Source organism: Juglans regia, chromosome 3, assembly GCF_001411555.2.
Source record: "Juglans regia cultivar Chandler chromosome 3, Walnut 2.0, whole genome shotgun sequence".
Classification (NCBI taxonomy): domain Eukaryota; kingdom Viridiplantae; phylum Streptophyta; class Magnoliopsida; order Fagales; family Juglandaceae; genus Juglans; species Juglans regia.
The window spans coordinates 501,019-521,468 of NC_049903.1; the positions used below are offsets into that span (position 1 = coordinate 501,019).

The 20,450-nt window shown below is 36.7% G+C and overlaps 5 protein-coding genes across 5 annotated transcripts; 1 reads left to right on the forward strand and 4 right to left on the reverse strand.

The window, feature by feature from the left end:
• Positions 1-3,646: 3,646 nt before the first annotated feature.
• LOC108985263 (purine-uracil permease NCS1) lies at positions 3,647-6,096 on the reverse strand. The gene has a single exon (XM_018957477.2). The coding sequence runs from the start codon at positions 5,995-5,997 to the stop codon at positions 4,267-4,269; it is 1,731 nt and encodes a 576-aa protein (XP_018813022.1). The 5' UTR covers positions 5,998-6,096; the 3' UTR covers positions 3,647-4,266.
• A 1,821-nt stretch (positions 6,097-7,917) lies between these two features.
• Positions 7,918-9,908, reverse strand: LOC108985266. The gene is made up of 4 exons (XM_018957481.2): positions 9,568-9,908; positions 9,282-9,461; positions 8,954-9,169; positions 7,918-8,577 (listed from the first exon to the last, which is right to left on the reverse strand). Exons 2-4 carry the CDS (start codon positions 9,453-9,455, stop codon positions 8,338-8,340), a joined length of 630 nt encoding a protein of 209 aa, XP_018813026.1. The 5' UTR covers positions 9,456-9,461; positions 9,568-9,908; the 3' UTR covers positions 7,918-8,337.
• A 2,189-nt stretch (positions 9,909-12,097) lies between these two features.
• LOC108985267 (vacuolar protein-sorting-associated protein 37 homolog 1-like) lies at positions 12,098-15,707 on the forward strand. Its single transcript, XM_018957482.2, has 7 exons — positions 12,098-12,318; positions 12,678-12,902; positions 13,693-13,780; positions 14,781-14,820; positions 14,928-14,974; positions 15,062-15,182; positions 15,318-15,707. The coding sequence occupies exons 1-7, from the start codon at positions 12,305-12,307 to the stop codon at positions 15,479-15,481; spliced, it is 699 nt and encodes a 232-aa protein (XP_018813027.1). The 5' UTR covers positions 12,098-12,304; the 3' UTR covers positions 15,482-15,707.
• A 44-nt stretch (positions 15,708-15,751) lies between these two features.
• Positions 15,752-17,778, reverse strand: LOC108985268 (dnaJ homolog subfamily C member 28). The gene is made up of 3 exons (XM_018957483.2): positions 17,439-17,778; positions 16,507-16,837; positions 15,752-16,180 (listed from the first exon to the last, which is right to left on the reverse strand). The coding sequence occupies exons 1-3, from the start codon at positions 17,705-17,707 to the stop codon at positions 16,094-16,096; spliced, it is 687 nt and encodes a 228-aa protein (XP_018813028.1). The 5' UTR covers positions 17,708-17,778; the 3' UTR covers positions 15,752-16,093.
• A 1,498-nt stretch (positions 17,779-19,276) lies between these two features.
• LOC108985269 (pistil-specific extensin-like protein) lies at positions 19,277-20,228 on the reverse strand. The gene is made up of 2 exons (XM_018957485.2): positions 19,907-20,228; positions 19,277-19,736 (listed from the first exon to the last, which is right to left on the reverse strand). Exons 1-2 carry the CDS (start codon positions 20,073-20,075, stop codon positions 19,384-19,386), a joined length of 522 nt encoding a protein of 173 aa, XP_018813030.1. The 5' UTR covers positions 20,076-20,228; the 3' UTR covers positions 19,277-19,383.
• Positions 20,229-20,450: the final 222 nt, after the last annotated feature.

Consider the following 20,450-nt stretch of genomic DNA (forward strand, 5'->3'; position numbering starts at 1 on the left):
TTTAAATAAGTCATTTATATGAAATTCTAGTTCATAAGAATCTGCACTTATCCAAAACAAAAGTTTAACAGAAATCAGTTACTGTAGAGAAGAGTTATCGTGACATGTCAGCAATCCGTCAAGAAACGTTCTCGCGACTATCTCTGCCCGTCAGCATAATCCTACTTCAACTGGGACTCTTTTCAGATTGTTTATTTAAATGATCCTACTGGTTAGGATCCACAGAGATTCAGATCCATATATTTTGTAGAGCACTTTCTAGTGCATTGTTTTGGTGAGAAAATTTCTTAGTGAATTTTTATATTTGTGATCTCTCTTTGAGTGTGATCGTGCTTCGAGCGTGGAGGACCGTGTGATTGGATTTTAGCCCCTAAAGTTCTAGGAGGAAAGGCAATATTTGAATATCGCCAGAAGTTCTGACTGTTACTGCGGTAGAAGACAAACATATCGTTTGTCTGGACAAGTAAGAGAGTCAAGTTGCAAAGGTTTTGTAATTGATGAGTACTTGTAATTGATTTTCAAATCATAAGATTGACTTTTCTGGGTTTGACTACGTTGTAGGGTTTTACCTTTAAAGAGTTCTTTAAAAAGTTTCCCTTCGAAACCAATCTTAATGTTATGGAATTTATTTATTTTATGTTATTGTTTAATTATTAAATTAATTGCATGTTTGAATACTAATCAATTAATTGAGTGAATTGGTAGATATTTTTGCTGCATTACAGGAGTATTTGGGTAATTTCAATAAAGCTTCCATTTTCAGAAAAAAAAATGATAATACGCATATATATGTAGAAGAAAAGTTTTCTTGCAAGCGAGTTCGTGCATCAAATTGCGAATCAATATTGACATGTAAAGCATCCATTTAATGTAACTGTGTGAATTGAAGACGATAATGATTTTCATGAAATAGATGACATTTTCTTTTTGAAAATATTTTTTTTTATTTTTCATTTTAATAAAAAAAGTCATCAATATTGGTACACGATTTAGTACGCCAAACCGCTTATACCTAGCAAGACTCATATATATATATGTATGGAAAATTCTATATACTATATTACCATCTCACTTTCATTTTACTAAATATTATGTGATACATTTATCAATATTAATAATATTTGTAATAGTAAATTAACTCCAACCAATAATATTGGTACTAATATATCTTTACTAATTAATTAAAAAAGAAATCAAAAAGTAAGGAGTTTTGATATGTACAAACAAGTTTGCATATCAATCTGCGTATTAATATTATTGCATTCATATTCTAAATTTAAATTAATATTATTTTTAATAAAATTTATTTTTTAATTAATCATATTAGATAAATATGCATATTAACATACAGAATCATTTATAATTAAATTTTTTTAAAAGGCAAGACATGATCATCATCGTTCTCGGTGCAGATATCAAAATTATGAAGCTTATATTGGATAACAGCTAGCTGTTGACCACATCTTATAAGTCTAAAGTTTTGTACATATAATATAAATGGAACGTCTTATTATACGCAACACCAACACGCATTGGTACATGAATAGTCTTGATTAATTAAAAACGTGCGTGTGCAACTATACATGCATTCACGTCATTCAACGACGTCTCTCGAGTCCCTCTTCCAAAATGTCAAATTATTTATAAAATTAAAATTAAATAAAAAAGTTATTTATCATTTATTTTTTTATTTTTTTATAATCTTATTACGTAATATTAGATGATAGATTTATATAATAAATAATTTTTAATAATCTAATATTATATAATAAAATGATAAAAATTAAAATGATAAATAGTATTATTCAAAATTAAATTAAATTAAATTAAAATGATAAATACTTTCTTTGTGCTTTAGCCCCATGTTAGATTCGTTAGTGGATTACAGCAAAACTAGGGGTCTGTTTTATTCTTGTCTTTAAGAACAAAAATTTAAGCAGTTTTCAAGGAAAAATATTTACATCAGCCCCACACCAGTACACACTCAACCTATTGAATGTAAAAAAAAAAAAAAAATGATGTGAAGTATGTGGTGTGGAGCTGATGCATATCATTTCCCTCCAAATAATTATACATACAAAATAATAGGTTTATGGGTCTGATCTGTCTCCTTTCCAACCCCAAGGCCTGAGCCAACTTTTATTTCTTTTAGTTTTTCTTACCGACTCTTACTGTGAAGCACGGGTGACAGTAGGTCCCACCCTCTCTCGGCCTAGCTACGACCCTGACAATATTAACTAGCTAGGGACCTCTGATGTGCTTTGGGGGGCGGGGGGGCCAAGCTGGTCTAAAGTTCCGTCCGTGTCCTCTGCTCTGCTCGATCGCTACTCATGTAACATTTTTGCTTTGTCCTTTTATTCCTCATTCGTTGCATCGTTCATGCTCCACGTCAGCTCCTCAATATTTGTATCTGGCGTACACGTAATATACCTTATTTTATTTTATGTCCTGATCTCTCGCCTCTCACATCTCAGATCCTTTCGTGGATATTTCTGTGTCGGACTCCTAGTGTTTTGTATTTTTTTTTTTTTGAGATTTCAATTTTCATATATATTTGATGGGGTGGGTCCATGACAAACTCCCTTCTGAATGTGAAAAATGAAAAATGTGAAGGAATTAGAGACACTAGCAATGGGAATTACTCCACGAAAACAAAAAAAAAAACTCTGGTAATAATTAGTACTGGCCAGACATCGTCGAGGGTTATGTCCAAACAAAACAATAATGTTAATAAGTAGTACTTGTAGTAGCAATGCCTAGCTAGTAGCTAAAAGACAAATGACTCTTAGCTCTCCCAAAGTTTGTCTGAGAATAAAGATACTATTTAATATAAATAGACGAGATTACTCATTGGCCATAATAATATAGATGTTTTTTAAGATCACCAGCTGTTTGATACTGAATACCTGCATATATAATTAATATAGAGTTGAAGAATGAGCAGCACTACTATATTAATATTAGAGGTTTAGGATAGAATATCATCATCACTACTCATCTGTCCTCTCTACGAAGGTCTTTTCTATGAGTCTTGCAAGAAGAAGACGGCCTAGTTGGATGTCCCAATCAGCTTTTGGCCGATCGAAACGATATGTATGGAAGTCCAGCCTGTTCTTTTGTTTCTTATAGTACTGCTAATCTTATCGTTTCTAATTACTTTTTATATACAATTAGAACAACACATGATCTTTTTGGAATTCAAATCTTCCATCGGTTTCCTTAATTTGGACGCTCCCAATATCCCATAATTTTTCCTATATACACGAAATGCATAATATTTCTTAAAACCCAACTCTTGATTTTTTATTTAATTATAATAAAAAAAGATTTTTTTATTATCATCATTTTAATATTTTTTAATGTAATATTAAATGATAGATTTATAACTAAAAATATAATAAATAATTTTTAATCATTTAATTTTACATCATGTTATAATGATAAAAGGGACGAATTCTAACATTACTCAATTATAAATATCTTTCGATATTCCACCTCCTTAAGTTGTCTCTTCATGATATCAAGACGTGGCAGCCGCAGCTGTGATGGCCCATGGGAAAGATTTGGGTTGTTTGATGTCATAGGCTGACCATTATAACTGAAAATATAATAAATAATTTTTAATCATTTAATTTCACCTCACGTAATAATGATAAAAGGGACGAATTCTAACATTACTCAATTATAAATGTCTTTTCGATATTCCACCTCCTTGAGTTGTCTCTTCATGATATCAAGACGTGGCTGCCGCAGCTGTGATGGCCCATGGGAAAGATTTGGGTTGTTTGATGTCATAGGCTGACCAGCCTGCTTAATAGATATGTGCAAGAGAATTCTAGATCCAGTTACAATTCCCTGGGCTCCAACCCACTGGCTTTGGAAATCAGAGATTGAATCTGAAGCCCGTTAGAGCCCACTACCACTTCACAGCAAGTGCAGTCGAAATGTAGGCCCAACCCAACAGAGATAAGTCAGTAGCAGACGAGTAGTAGCTGAGTTTGTAAAGCCAGTTTCCTCAAGTAAGAATTCTACCAAGCAATAAGGTTTCTTCCATTTTGCAGAACTTAAGCATTCCCTCTAAAATATCGTAAGATTGAACTCCTTAAGATGACAAGAAGAAATTCAAGGTGACAACGTATGGACGGCTTTAGGGATGTGGATGTCACAGACGAACAAAAAGCATTAAAAATGTTTACAAAGTATACACAAATTAATTACAATGTCCAAAAAAAAAAAAGAAAAAAAAAAGGTGGTACTAGTACAAACTTAGTTTGCAGAAGAAGGCAGAAGGGGATCTACAGGTAGAGACTTGTTTTGTTTTCCCGTTAAACAGGACAGAATCCAGTAGAGAAAACCTGCAAAGAAGAAGCTAAAAAACCAGGCATTGCTGTAGATGACACCAAAACTCTCCGGGATTGAAGATAGTATTCCAATCTTTTGCAGGAAACCAGGGATCACTGGCAAAATCCCAAGGACCAAGGCCACCATTGCTGCCAAATTATAGCCTCCCGAATAATAGTAAGCCCCATAAGGACTCAACGAGTACAAGTCCTTGATACTCAAATTTGTGCGGTGGATAAGATAGTAATCAGTTAATAGTATGCCCCCAATTGGACCCAACAGTGCAGAGTACCCAACTAGCCAGGTATAAACAAAGCTCTCACTTGATTTAAGAAGTCTCCAGGGCTGAAAAGCAATTCCCAGCAATGCTGTCAGAAGAGCTCCTCTTCTGAAGGTGAAATTTGAGGGGCTGAGATTGACGAGGGCATTGGCAGGAGCCACAACATTGGCAGCAATATTGGTAGTAATGGTGGCTAAGCTAATCCCAACAATAGCGAGGATCATGGTTGTGAATCCTCCTATTTCTCCAAGAAGTTGGATTGGGTTGGAGATAACTCGGCCGAATATTACTTTGGTGGAGCAGGTCACGGCCAGGCCAACAAATGTGAATGCCCCCATGAAGATTGGAAGACCGGCCTGACCAATGATTTGATCAGTCTGGGTCTTGGCGTATCGAGTAAAATCAGGAATGTTGAGTGCAAGAGTGGCCCAAAAGCTAATATTCGCGGTGAGTGAAGGAAAGAAAAGGGACCAAAACTGTGAGGAGGAGAGCCTAGAGGACAAGGACAGCATGTACGCAAAACCACCAGCATTGACATAAGCCCAAATGAGGAGGCAAGAAGTGAGTATAATTAGGATTGGAGCCGAGTACTTCTCAAGCACTCTGATTCCCTCCATTCCTTTCCAAACAATGGTCAATTGAGCTAGCCAAAAAGTAATGAAACAAGCAAATTCGAGAGGGGAAGTACCAAGCCAAGGTAAAACCTGAGACAGGGTTGATTCTTTGAGGAATTTCGGTAAAAGGAGGAAAATTGCCTCGCCACCAATCCAAGTCTCGATGCCATACCAACCACAACCAACCAAGGCTCTTAGTAGAGTAGGGATGTGAGCCCCGCGGATTCCAAAAGAGGATCGAGCAAGGACTGGAAAAGAAATACCGTATCGGGTGCCAGGGTGACCGGTGAGGACTAATGGGACTAAGAGAATAATATTGGCAGCAACAACTGTGGCAATCCCTTGCCACCAAGCCATGCCAAGATCAACAAGGCTACCGGCAAGGTAGTATGATGGAACACCCACGACAAGACCAATCCAAAGACAAGCCATTTCCCACCAGGCAAAAGTCCTCTCAAGGGATGTAGTTGGTTTGAGATCATCATTGGTAAGAGTTGGATGGGGCTCAAATTCATCAAACTTGGGGCTTGGAGCGGATTGGCTTGGACTAGCCATGGGGGTGAAAATGGAGCATCTCGTTCTTGGAAGACAAGGCTGCAGTTGCTGATGGGTGACCGTAAATTTGGTGATAAAGGTTGTCGTGAATGGAGGATGGATGGGTAAGTGGGAGGGCCGTGGATTTTGGAATGTGGCAGAGGTTATGGAAGGGTGGGGATGGAGATGGAGATGGTCCAGACAGAGGGCGAGACATTTGGACACCATGATGATTCAAAAAGGAATTTCAGATGGCTACAGTATCTGTGGTATCTTTTGAGGATGAAATTGTCAGTGGTGGTGATTCCGTTGGGGCTAACGTACGTCGCTCTCATTTTTTGCGTGGAAGTGAAGGATTCCACGGAGTCCTACGAGTATGAGGTGTCGTCTATGACTTTTTGGAATCTTGGAGTTGGATTGTCAACTTTAAACTACAAACCCCTGACCATTCTTCTTTTACTTAAAAATCTTGATAATTAAAAAAACGAAAAATAATATTTCTTTAATGCAAACAGATCATGGACTACTCAACAACTTGAAGACTACGAATTTACGAAGAAGAAGAAAAAAAAAACCATTAATAATATTGTTTTTAATGCGTACATAGAGTTGACAATAGAGGCCCCGATGGTCGTCAGCAATTTTCTTTTTCTTTTATGGGAAAATATAAAATTAAATAATTTTACTACTCATCATTTCATACACCACGCATATTTATTTTTCTTAAATTAATTAATTTATTTTACTTGTCATCTATACCGACACATTTAGTAAGTGAAAAAAAAAATTAAAAAATTATATGTTTTGAAGATGATGAGTATAATTTTTCATAAAAAAATAAATAAATTTTGAATAAGTTAAAATTCTACTGATCATTTCTTACACTACATATTAATATGTGATTTATTATTTTTATCATTCTATTTAAACACACATATATTGATGTGTAAATATATATATTTACACATTAATTATAAAAATAACAAATCATATTCGAATATGGTTTGGGGATTATAAGTAGCACCTCTAAAAAAAATCTTTTAAGATAGTTATCCCGTATTTATTATTATCGTGGGTGTTTTTGGAAGAGCATTAAGCTCATTCATTCTAGTATTTTCACCTGAAACTTTTCGAAAGCTTTTACCACAATGCAGCCAAGAATGCTTGCCATGTATACTCCGGAATTCAAGCATAAATCGATCTAACTTGAGTTGCGACGCCATGAAAGCCCCTTGTTGTTGACACAAAAGTCGGCCCTATTAAACCACAACCCATTTTCACCGGATTAGTGTTGGGCAATGCATGGCATTCGTGCGCGCTTGATGGGCCTGAGGTTTTGATCTCGGGTGATATTGGACTTTCTTTCTTGTCTACTCAATGGTATTCGGCTCTCCTGCCAATGTATCATATCTATTAAAAGAAATGATCTGTATAAATTTTAAATAAATAAATCTTATAAAAATTTTATAAAAAAATAGATTTTACTTAAAAAATTATAAAAAAAATTATTTTTTAATACGATTTACTGTTTTACAAATGGCTTATTCGAGAATTATCTATTTGAGATTTGTAACTGACCATTACTGTAACTATTATATTAACTAGTTATTTTCCGAGAGAGAGAGAGAGAGAGAGAGAGCAGAAGGCTGTTGGACAGGTAGAATTGGGTGGATTGATCAGTGGTTCGACAATTGAATTGGGTACGCAAAGTAGTTAAATTTGGTCTGTCTAATATCAATAATGAAGCAATAATTGAATTGGTGAAACGTACATTTCTGATCTCAAGCTTAATTTGCTTTTCAACATTTTATAAAAATGTATGTTGGTCATTACTATATATAGACTGTGCTATATCTCTGCGGTTGGTTTAGTTTTTGGTCGGATGGATGCTCGATTGCGTCGGTCTGTCACAAAGCCCTTTTCTCCTTCCTTATTATATACTCAAACTCTGTCTCCTCCCCTGAGGCTGAGCTAGCTAGCTAGCTCATGGGAAGACCCAAGTATTCATCATTATAATTTATAAATGCAATGCCATGGCCATGGGTACGTATAATATTTGGCCATTCTTCAATATAGAAAATGAGAAAACTAAAAAGGTAAAACAACACTACGTATATAATTGATGGATTCTGTCCAAACTGGGTGACGCTCGCTCTCTATTACAAAGTTGAACTGCACATTACACGTAATATAAAAACAATAAAAATAAAATTAAAAATTAAAAAGCTGTTTGTTTCTTTATGTAAACGGCCCATGTGGGTGGTGGGCCCTTTGGAAACTATAAAACGGACTCCACGAAGACTTGCTTTTTAATTTGTTAATGACATGTACACCTTGCAACTATCGATAACAATTCTGCATTATTGTTCTTAGAGAGAATTTTTAGGTTGGGACCCATCCCTCCCCCTAAAGAGAATACTTTCTTGTGCATCTTTTCCCCCTCCACCTCCCACCCAAGACTTACTCCGGACAAAGACCCCAAATGCATGGTCGGTCGGTCGTGCAAGATAAGTTGGCCGGTTTCATAAAAATGTACTTTTTCTTTAATAAAAAGTAAGTAAATATTATTTAGTATCCAAAGGGAGCCCTGTGAGGAATGCCTTTTCTTGATCTCCTTGCAGTAGAAGCTGGAGGTGGAGGAGGCGTGGACGGGGATATGTCTTGTTGTGTGCCTTCACGCAATTCTTCTTCCTGATCTCTTGATGAGACTGGTTTCCTGTCTATCCCATCCCTTCTTTCCACTGCTAGATCTTCATCCTTACACTCTAACTTAAAGCTTGAATCCCCATTTCTCTTTATTCCTACAAGCTAATTCATTTAATACCTGATGGTGAGGATGATCGATGATATGATATATGCGAATTGCTGGATCATGGCGATGCTGATGCTGATGCTAATGGCCGTATATATTGATATCATGTGATGCAACTCATGATGGCATTCCCTACATACATGCACTATATAATATGCATATGAATAATATGGTAGCAGCTTGTAATGATCACCGATGGGGTATCATGATACCGATGGTGAGGGTGATAGGTCTGTGAACGTGGGTCATATATATATAATTCATATTAGGTACCGATGGGTATGGCAATATATAGGATGAGTTGGGAATAATGTTGATGATTGATAAGAACAATGTGTGAGGCTATAGAGGGAATGGTGAAAAAATGCTAACCTTACAGCCAAGTGAACAAAAACGAAATGGGTCCAAGAGGCTCCTCCCGCAGATTTCACAGATGTGGGCAACCCCTTTAGCAGCTTTTGGCTGAGGTCTCTCGTTCAGAAACATAACTCTGGCACTATTTATCACATACGTCTGAACTTCACTTATATCCAATACCTTTTCAATCTCTGCAATCCTCACCACATCGTGATATGAAGATCGCCTTATCTGCAGAAGCAGAAAATAAACTAATAATTGAAGCTGGAATTGCGTTATTCGAAAATATTGATGCATGGAAATGTGACTATATATATATATATATATATCTATTATACTATACCTGAATGACATGATGATCCTTGTGCCGTGAAGAACGGCAATAAAAGCAAAAAGCATCGCCATTGCAGTCTAAGCAAAACATGTTGCATTCACTCCTTGCGGCATCTCTATGAACCCGGCAGACGGAGAAAAATGAAGTGCTTAGCAATGGCTCTAGCCATGGAGGAACCGACATTGTGTCCTGTTTTTTAAATAAAAAACCAAAAATGGCAATGAGAAAGAGTGATTACTTACAGAATGCTACGCATTAAGAGAGAGAGAGAGAGAGAGAGAATGATTAGTATTACAATTAGCAGAGATGGATGTACAAAAATGGGTATCTGATAGAATGTGAATTTGTCTGTTGGGTTCACCGGATCAGGACAATGTAATAGCCACAGTAAGAGAAATCACGGAGGGACTTGCAGAGAGAGAGAGAGAGAGAGAGGGAGCTAAACGACCCACGACTTAGAACAAAACAACAACGCTCAAGAATAAGGGACAGGGTAACTGTCTCACAAGGAAATGCGGCATCGCCTAGGCACTCGACGGCTGAGTGCAGAATGCAGATGCTGTGGCTGGAGTTTACCCACAGCCGTTGGATTAACAGACAGAGATAGGTGGGTTTTGGCTCTTACGCTACTTTGCATCTTTCCTTGCGTCTCTACATTGGCACGAGGTCCGCTACTTGGCTACGCATAAGCTCCAAGAGCTGTTCACTCATAAGAAATCCACGCCCATCTTGTTTGCCACGTGTATTACCTCTCACGTGGCATAATCCGGGCCATCAATTCTTAGGTGGACCCTACACCTTGCTTTCTCGTTCTTAAATAGGTACGCCTATTGAAACGGATGATGTCAAAAGTTGTGGAATATATTTATTTGGATTATGCTATTGGGCATAACAAATTACGATAATTTGACCAAATTTGTCAATTTTATTATTATTTGTTTATATTTTATGCTTCATATTTTTTCAAAATAAATTTCAATTGGATATATGTTTCTTTGCAAAAAGTTAATAAAAATAAAAATAAAAACTCGATCAAAAAGCTGTCAATTATTGTGCCAACTATTATTTTATACATATATATATATTTTCTTTCTTAGCCCAAAATTGTGAAAACTGAAAAGTTGATGGTCTCCAACAGAGGCTTCCTTTGATGGGTCTGGTGTTTTTTTATTTAAAGCGTAATGGGTGTGTAATGTGTTTCGGGTCAAGTTTTTCAACCATGAGATCATTGGCTAGCAATTGATTAATGCAGGAAACCTTTTTTACACACACTGGGCTTCGTCCTTAGAATAAAAAAAAAAAAAAGAAAAAGAAAAAAAAAGATGATCATTTTAGGCAGCATGTCATGTCAAAGGAGATCAATGGGTATTATGTAAACAAGAGAGTGGTGAGTTGTTTAGGTATTATTTATTAATATTGTGAGCAGTACTGTAATGAACATATATATATATATATATATATACTGAATTTCGAATGAATAAAATAAAATAAAATAAAATAAGATGAGATGCTGCCGGCGGCATCATATGGGATCCAGCATTTCATTGAAGAATATATATTGATGGTAAGTAACCATTCAAGTTATGGCCCATTGAAAAGAAAATGATGAGGATCATTGCAACTTTAATACCATCAAATAAGTTAATTTAGTTGGTGAATATATATATACTTGCAAATTATGAAACATAATTAGCTTTAAATTGGCAATGGCGTTTTAAATATTGAATATTAATGGACGATTATTTAAGAATCTATTTTAAGAATTTTTAAAACTGTTGCACTTATTTATTAATTAATTTATGAGATATATAATAGTAGATAATTATGAGGGGCCGGTGCTTTGCTTCCCAGGAATAAACAATTGAGATGCGCGCCAGCTAGCTAGCTGCTTGCTTTGTTGCCTTTCAGTTTTCTCCACTAAATCTTTAGCAATAAGATTAATCATTTTCAATAATAATAATAATTTAAAATAAGAATAATAATTGGTTATTTCCAGCAATTGGCTTGTATTTGCATGCAATATCATCATCTATCTCATCACAAAGCCACTTTCGTAGATCGACGTTGCATCTTCGAAGATGGCATGAGATCACTCTATCTGGCTGCTGCATGCCACATCATGAACGAAACTGCAAAACTCCTATAAAAAGACAAACTCGGCGAAATATGTTGCAATCTCGTGATATTTAAAATCTATGAATTGAATCTGCATATGAAAGAGAACAAATAAAAATAGTCGGGTTTAACGAAATGGTTACTCGAGACGAGTTTTGCACTTTAGAGATCTTCAACTCCAAGCAATAATTAAGATCAAAGAGGCTTAAGACAAGAAGAGATCGATGAAGTTATCAATACAACATGGTGGTTGAGGGACGGATACATTGGCGGCTTGACCTCCCAAGACAACATGGTACGTGAAGGTGGCTGAAGAGGGAGAACTCAAAATGTTTATTTGCTATCTGTCCAATTCATTATGAGTATAGTATAAAATGCAAGGCAACAGTGAAATCTTCCATTAAAATTGACTTTCCTTTTTAGTGGATTGTATTTTTTAAAAAGGTTTATATACACAAAGAAATAAAAAATAATAATGATAAAATATTAAATAATAGTAAAAAGTATGTTAAAAATAATAAAAAAATATTTTTAAAATATCTGAAAATACGCGAGTACCAAACTAGATCTAAAACTTGCCAAATTTGTCCTTGGGTAAAAATCTCACCTCGCTTTGTCTATTCGGCCCATTAGAATAAGAGGATTGGCTCTCTAATTTGCTCAACGCGCGTACGGTACGGGTCCAAGTGACCTCCCGCGCTACACACACCCAACCCATAATCCAACAACCCGAGAGTCTTTCTTAAATGATTTTACTTGTAGCGAGGGACGACGCGTAGCGAAAGCTACAATCAAGTCTTACTTGGAGAGAAACAACGGATCGTTTTGTTTGCATCGTTCGGAACTCCCTCGCTTCGGATTTCTCGTAGATTGATTTAACCGGCAATCGAAGCCTCTCTTCTCTTCTCCTCCTCCCGATGTTCAAGTTTTGGTATTTTCTTCTCTGCGTTTCCTTTATTTGGATTTTAATTTCATTTAGATTAGGGTTTTCTTGAAGCTTCTAGAAATTAATTTATTTCACCTCGTTTAATCAAATTAAGGTTTAGTCCGTCGTTACGTTTCGAATAAGACGATGATACGTTGAATGATGGGTCTTCCTGCTTTGTTACACATGCTTCATCTGAACTTCTCGCGTATGAAAACGCCGATCATACTTAATTGGCAGTTTTCTTCTTGCTCAGGAAATACATATTGTCTTGATGCCGTTTAACAAGGATAAAGCTTGTTTCTTTTTTCCTTTTCATTAGTTGTATGCTATTCATTTAGAGCTTTTACCATCTATACTTGCAGGGGATCTCAGGATCAACAATCTCAGTCACGTCCACAGGATGGTTCTTCTCAGTCTTGGTATCCTCCGTCCGTGGTTAGCTCCCCAAGTTCTTCTCGTCCAGGAACACCAGGTAGTTCTTCTTCTGGCAGCTTCAGTTCGCATAGGCCTTCAGACAGGCCACACTCACCATCACACGTGTCGCCTACTGAAGCCGCGGGTGTTATAGCTGTTTTGAAGGACAAAAGGCAGGTTCCTGGTACTTTAAGATACCATTTTAGTATGTTCTATACAAATTTCATCAACTATATATTTGCTCTTTGAAATATGTTGTATACAAATTTCATCAACCATTTTAATATGTTCTATACAAATTTCATCAAATCTCCTGGAAGGATGCCAAGGACATGGTTCTTATCCTTATTTCTTAGATTACTGTATGATTCTTGGTTACCTGTATTTCTTTATATGGCTTGCAATCTGAACAAGGGGAGTCTCGTTAGACACACTTTTGGGCTAGTCAAGCATCACGCTCTCAACTAATGGAAATTTCAAATATATGTAATAGTATAGGAAGCTAAAATTGTATGCCACTAGGGCCTGCTCCTTGTAACCGTTCATTTTTCTAATATTGTGTAGTCTAAAGATTGTTGAAAAGGAATGAAATAGTTTTTTTCTCGTAATACTTTTTATGTCGCATAATTTATATGTTGGGTCTATTAAGTTCTCTCTGTGTAATGCATGTTTTCTTAATCGTATTTCATTGCATGATTTATAAGTGTTAGTATATATATATTTTTTTTGCCCATATAGTAAGAGCTTCTTGCTAGATATTCCTATATTTTTTTGTTAATTGTTGTGACTGAAATTTGAATAAAGTACATGCTTGGAGTACATTGATTTGAAGCTTGTTTCTCTTAATCACTTCAGCACATCACATAAAGATGGTTAACTAATCCACATTTTATTATAAGATTCATACTTACTTCACTTCTATAGTTTCTATTATTTCCTTATTTTGTTGATCAATTTGTTCAGTGTTGATGATTTGCGGAAGCTTTTATCAGACAAAAATGCATACCATCAATTTTTACTTTCACTTGATCAAGTGAAAATTCAAAACAATGTAAGTTGTGGATTATGCTCTCTCTTAATCTCACGAATTTTCTCAGTTTTGGTTCTCCAATATATTGCAAATCCATTCAAATCTGGAATTTTTGTATGTTCCTTAGTCTAGTTTTCCAAACCCTTCTAGTTAAATCTGGTTTGCTGAACACTTCGATTTAAATTATTCCTCATTTTGGCCACTTGTCTTTCAAACTGCAATAATTTGACCATGGCTATGATGAGAGATGTATTCTTGTGGGGATGAATAAAAGCCACTGCACATTCCACCCAGAGTATGTAAAGGTCAGGGCAGATAACTGGCTTGCCCATATTACTGGCGTTTGCTTTGATGAAATCTACAAGTGTGCATGAGTAGAAATGTATGATTTATACAGGTGGTGGGGTAATGTATACTCAGAGAGGACTATTTGTGGAGTAACTTGAAAAAACTCCCTTGCATCAAAATCAAAACAGAAATGTTTGTGACATGCCAATCAACTTTTTTGGGGCCAGCAATACCTTGGTCAAATTCAGGACTTTTGGTCAGATGTTGGGACTTTTGTTTGCTGGTCTGACCTTTGGTTTCTTCATATTTGGCTGGGCATCAGATGCAATCACAATGTATTTTATATTTTCAATTTCCAGCTGAAGTGACATATATTATGATGACAAGAATGTGATAAAGCAACATACTATTAACTTTGTAAGCGAGAATAAATTTAATCGGTTGTACTCATGGCTTAAACAATTGAAGTTGTATATGTGGCATAATACAAAAATCTAGAGGAAGGGATATCCATACACGGAAAATGCAAGCATCTGACAACATACATGCACAGCATAAGATCAGATCAGAATGCTATTCAAATAATACTAGGATAGGTTGTTCCTGTCGCTTTTTGGATTTGATGTTCTTTATGCATTATGAAGGCTTTATTTTTGTAGTTCTGTTGTTTCCTATATTTTAGTTCGCCATGTCTTCTAATCTTTTCCCTTCTCCTGCTTTTATGGCTCATCAGCTAAGAGATGAACTTCGCAAGGAAACTCTGCTGCTTGCCAGTGAGTGCCTTTCCCTTCCCCTCTCCCAATTTATACACTTTTTTAATGTGTTTACGTAGTCCAACTGCAGTGAGAGAGATCTTAAATGTTACCGTCTTTTATATCAGGGGAGAACTTGGAGAAGGAACCCCGGATTATGGAGCTTAGAACCCAGGTGAACTTATAGTCTCATCCTTCATTTTATTGTTCAAGATATAGCGAATGGATTGATGAACCTACTCCCCTTGATTGTATGTTACAGTGCAGAATAATCCGGACAACAGAGTTGGCTGCTGCTCAGGAGAAACTGAATGAGCTCGAGAGAAAAAAAGAAGAGAGTTTGAAATTCTATTCCCCTGCATCACTTCTCCAAAGGCTTCAAGGTATTCACTCACAATAAAAGCTTGAGTTGTTGGAGAATGGTAGTACATTGTTGGTTTCCCATTACTCCGCGCAAGCTTGAGTTTATTCAAAAAATGCCTCAATAGAGATATGAAATACGTGCTTAATTGTTTCAGAGGCAATGAATAAGACGGAGGAGGAATCTGAAAGCCTGCACAGGCAGTTCTTAGAGAGGGAAATCGATCTTGGGGCCTTTGTCCAGAAATACAAGAAGCTTCGTACTACTTACCATAGGCGTGCACTTGTCCACCTTGCAGCCAAAACATCATCAACCGGTTGAATTAATACGGACACATTGTTGTATACTCGTGTATTTGGGGAACATCACTTTTCGATCGTTTCTTTGTGTGCGTTCTTCCTGTATATCATTTACGTTAATTCTTATCATATCCAGCCCAACACTGCTGTTAATAGGAATTTTATTCTTTGTTTGAAGAATTCCTCTGTTCGATCTATGCGCTGTATGAATTATGGTAACAAATAAAGTAATCCTGGTTTGACCTTTACAGGTGTTATTCTATTTCTTACAGAATTTCTGGTATTTCATTCGTTACCTCCAACAGACAAACCACTGCATGCTATTATTACTCATCTCTACCACACCTAAAAAGTATCTGTTCACTGAAATAGTGAAATTACACACACACGTCTATGTATATTACGTGAACTGTATTGGGCAGGACCTAAATGAGCATAAGACAACAGTCGTTAACAAACATACAGCTACTCTAGAAACAAGGAAAGGCATAAAATTGGTAACAAAATAATAAATTTTCTTTTACAAGTAGCTGCGTGTATATTTCAAGCTTAAAGTAGAGCGATAGCTGGCATTCCTCCAAGTGAATCCTATCCTCCCACTTCATCCAAAGTGGCAGTGAAGACTGAAGAGATGTCATTCTTTGACGCGATCCATCTCTTTCTCCCACTGTAGTCCAAACATTTGGCGGCCAAAAGGAACAATAAGATTATACCGGAAAACCTGCATGCACACATTCAGTTTCATTTTTATAGCAAACATCCAAAAGCACATTTTGTGGTTCTCCCTGCACAAACTAAGGTGCCGGACTAAATCCCTGCAGTTTGACTGCAGAAATCAGTTTGGTCGCAGCAAACCAAACAATACACGTGAAGATGAATGGTGCATTCTCAAGAATGTTGACAAGCATGTCAAAAGGGAGACCAGCATACTTGTGTTCTAGAAGAAGTTGACCTCCTTTTCCTAGTAGAGTTTTCAGTATCAGAGCTTGAGCCCCTCTCTCTTAAGGATTGGCTCTCGCACACACAAGAGGGTGCATAATGACTCACCTTATTATTGATATCTCGCAATTGCGCTTTTAAAGCCTCTGAACTCTCAATCCAAGTAGAGTGATCTCCATTGCATCTATTTGCCCAAGCTTTCTTCAATGTCGATCTCCATTCAGATATTTGACTCCTTATCTCTTTGTTAAGTTCAACCCACTCCGGTGCACAGCCATTCTTTGAGAGGATTCTATACAAGGTGTCTTCAGCTGGGTCGGCATGAGGATTCGTACTAAGGTTAAGGGGTTTTCCTTTCCCTGGTAAGTTCTCGAACTGGCCTTCTTCCATGGAGTGCCATATTCTTTGCTCCACAACATTTATTATATCAGTCTCTGATCTGTCCAAATGATGGTCAGAGAGATAACAGTGTCACATACTACACCGGAATTTGTGTTAGCGGAAAAGAATACCCATTACACAAATGAGTTTCATGTGTGATTGAATCTTGCCTTGAATGATAACCATAAAAGTGATGGATAAAAAGTAAAATTGCATGGCACAAACTCAAAGATACAAACTTACGGGTTCTTGGGTTTTTTTGTTTTCTAAAGCACCAAAATCAAAGAAGTCCAACAATCTTAAATATTCAAAAAGTGATTAAATCACACGGAACCCAGTTCCTTTTAGTTACGTGCACTTAGTTACGTGTATACCACAAAACAATGTTCCATGTGGGCATAAGCAAAACCGGGCGAAAATACGATGAATTTGGCAAACCCAAGTTCCTTTTTTTTGGTGGGTACTTGAACATGAATCTTTGAGGAATTTCAAAGCTTTACTCTCATATTCTTGACACCAATAGAAGAAATTCCTATCCTCAAACCATCAACATTTGCCATGAAGCCCGTATTTTGTAGAATTATTGCGAAATCTTAAAAAGTGAGAAATAGAACATTCGCGCACATAAATAAAGAGAACATGGATGAGAAGGAGAGGACCTGACGGAGTCGCGCTGGCCCCTAAGTTCTGGAGGGAGTTTGCGGTCATTGACGGCGTCTATAACGGCCGATAGACGGTCGACGAGCTTCTTCTCTGCCTTGGGAGATTTATTTGACGAAGAAGAAGACGGTGACGGTGACGAAGAAGCGGTGGAGGAAGAGGCCCACCTAGGCATGGACCCACCGAGGCCCACCACCGCCGATGATCTCTGAATGAGAGAGCTTGATTTCGGAGATGTCACGATTATTCTCGCGAGCCAGGTCGCCATGTCCGAACGCGAGACGAAGCCTCGTGGCCTTGCTAAGCCTCTAGATGGACTTGATTTAGATGGAATTTCTCTTTGTGGGCGGCTGAGCTGTTAACACGTGGGCTTCGAGGGAGAGCATGGTAACGAATGAGGATACCGACGTGTTTGAGGACGATTGGGCAGAAAAGTCAATCGTGGACTGGCAGGAGTTGGAAAATATTTTTAAAAATATTATTGGGAGCAGCTACCGTTGAGAGCAATTATTTTTACATACATTACGTGACATCATCTAAGCTACACATCTCTTAAATTTAAAATTAGAAAGAGACGATGAGAGAGAGTGGAGATGAGAGAGAGAGACGACGAGAGAGAGAGTCAAGGAGAGAGAGATCTGATGAGAGAGAACCGAGATGAGAGAGAGACAATGAGAGAGAGACGATGAGGGATGAGAGAGATGCTTATGAGAGAGACGATGGAAAGAGAGATGAGAAGCGAGAAGCCGTCTAGTGTGTTTTGCACCAAAAAACAAAAAAAACAAAAGGATGAGAAGTAATCATGTAGTATGTCCAATGTGTGCACAACTACAGTGGCTGATCTCTAGCACTACTCTTATTTTTATAAAAAAAAATACTAATTTGTCTCCTCATTTTGTTCACTTACTTTGACCGCTTGTATATTTAAATTTTTTTTTATTTAATGATTAAATAAGTGACTTTTAGTATATTGATATATATATTTTTTTAAAAATATTTAAATATGTTAAAAAAGAATAATTCTACATACAATCGTGAAGTGGGTAAACGTCACATAATCATTTTAAAAAAAATGAGGGTCCACCATTAAAAGATTAATTTTTTTTATGTGAATCCCATGTTTTATTTGCTTTTTTCAAGACAATTACGCGACAATTGCACAATTCACAGTTATAAATATATTTTCTTTATAACAATATTTTATTTAACTTTTAACTTTTATTTCATCTCAACTCACTATCCACTATCCAAACATCACCTTAATCAAACTGCATGCATAATTTTGCCATGCACTACACAGCTCCACGTAGGCTCGTTTGTTTTCATAATAATTTTCAATTTATTTTATTTCATTTAATCATTACAAATTTTTTAATTTTTTACACAAAATAAAATAAATAATATAATTTTTTCAAATCTAAAAATAAAAAATAATATTAAAAAAATATATTCTAATAATATTTTATTTAACTTTCAATTTTCATCTCATTTTATCTAATCTACCGAAACAAAGGAGGAACACGTTGCCATGAGTAGTACTGCAGCAGTCGACATATATATCTCCTCCTTGAGCCCTAATTATTTTGTAGTTAAATATACGTACACTTGGCCGGGGATGAATCTTTTAATATATAAATGCAGGAATAATGAGGCTCACTTTCAATAATAAAATAGTTGCAGTAAATTTTATTCTGCCAGCTTGTTGATGATCAGATGATATTCTTGATCATTAATTACCTTAGAATTAGAATGATCATCAATAATATTCGAACATGCGATGTCAAAAAATGATATTCGAAGTTCGAACACGCAATTAAACAATTGTCCAGTGCTTAATAATATATATGTAAAATGGTCCCAAAGTACATGATCGATCAGGAAATTTAGAAAAACGTTGAAGAAGAACAATTAAACAAGTAAATTAATTAATCAGAAACATGATGATCAATAGTGGGTTCCTTGAGGATCGTCGGAGTTGTCGTTGGTATCGGGTTCATCACACAACGGGCTAGTAAAATAGAAGGGACCTAGCGTATACTCGGTCTGATCGCGGTACACCAAGGTGGCCGGAAGGCTAAGCTTCACCCCTCTCCGTCCACCGGCAAAGTCTGTGAGAATGTTGCAAGTAGGGTGTGGAGACGACACCAATCTCACCCAGCATAGCTTCGTATTCAGTTTCTTCCCATTTATGAACTTTTTCACGATGATGTCGAATTGCCCCAATTCATCCGTCACGTCGCTCCCATAATACACCACTCTACTTCTCTCGTCCATGCATGTTATCGATACCTTGCAACCTGTGACAGCCCAAATTAATGGCATGCATCAAACAATGTTTCTAGCTAACACAAACATGTATGTATGCTCTTCTATAACACATTTATATTAAAGCAATAAAAATTATGTACTGGTGTTACAGAGATTACATGACGGCCTGCTCCAGATAATTCCCTCAAAACGTACGTACCTTTGATGGGGTTGCCACCATGAGCCCATTCGTTCCAGCCCTGGGTGCAGTCCTGGCACAGTACCTTTCCCCCTACATGGATGACCCCGGTTTCTTTTTCAGCGATGGCTGAATCGGTGAAACCCATAACAATTGTTGCGGCAATTATCACCAAGGCCACAGTTTCCATCTCCCCCCTCTCTGCAGAATCAGTTTTAGTTTGTTAAGGACCTCCAAAACCAGTTGGAAGACGACGACTACGAATAATAAGTAGATATACGCAAAGGAGCGGGAGTCGTCTTAATTTGTGTAGGTAGGAGTGAGTGGGAGGCCACTATATATTTTCGACGTGCAACCCACTTCGCAGCAAATATTATCTAGTCCTATACGTCATCTTAGTTTGTACAACTCCGTTATTAGCTGGCGCGTCCGTCAAGATTAATTCATTAATATTGTTCTTCAAGACGAAATTAAAGATAGATAGATAGGTTAAAAAAAAAAAAAAAAGGAGAGGAGACGGAAAGAAACAAAATTACAACGCTACAAATGACTACAGTTTTTAACA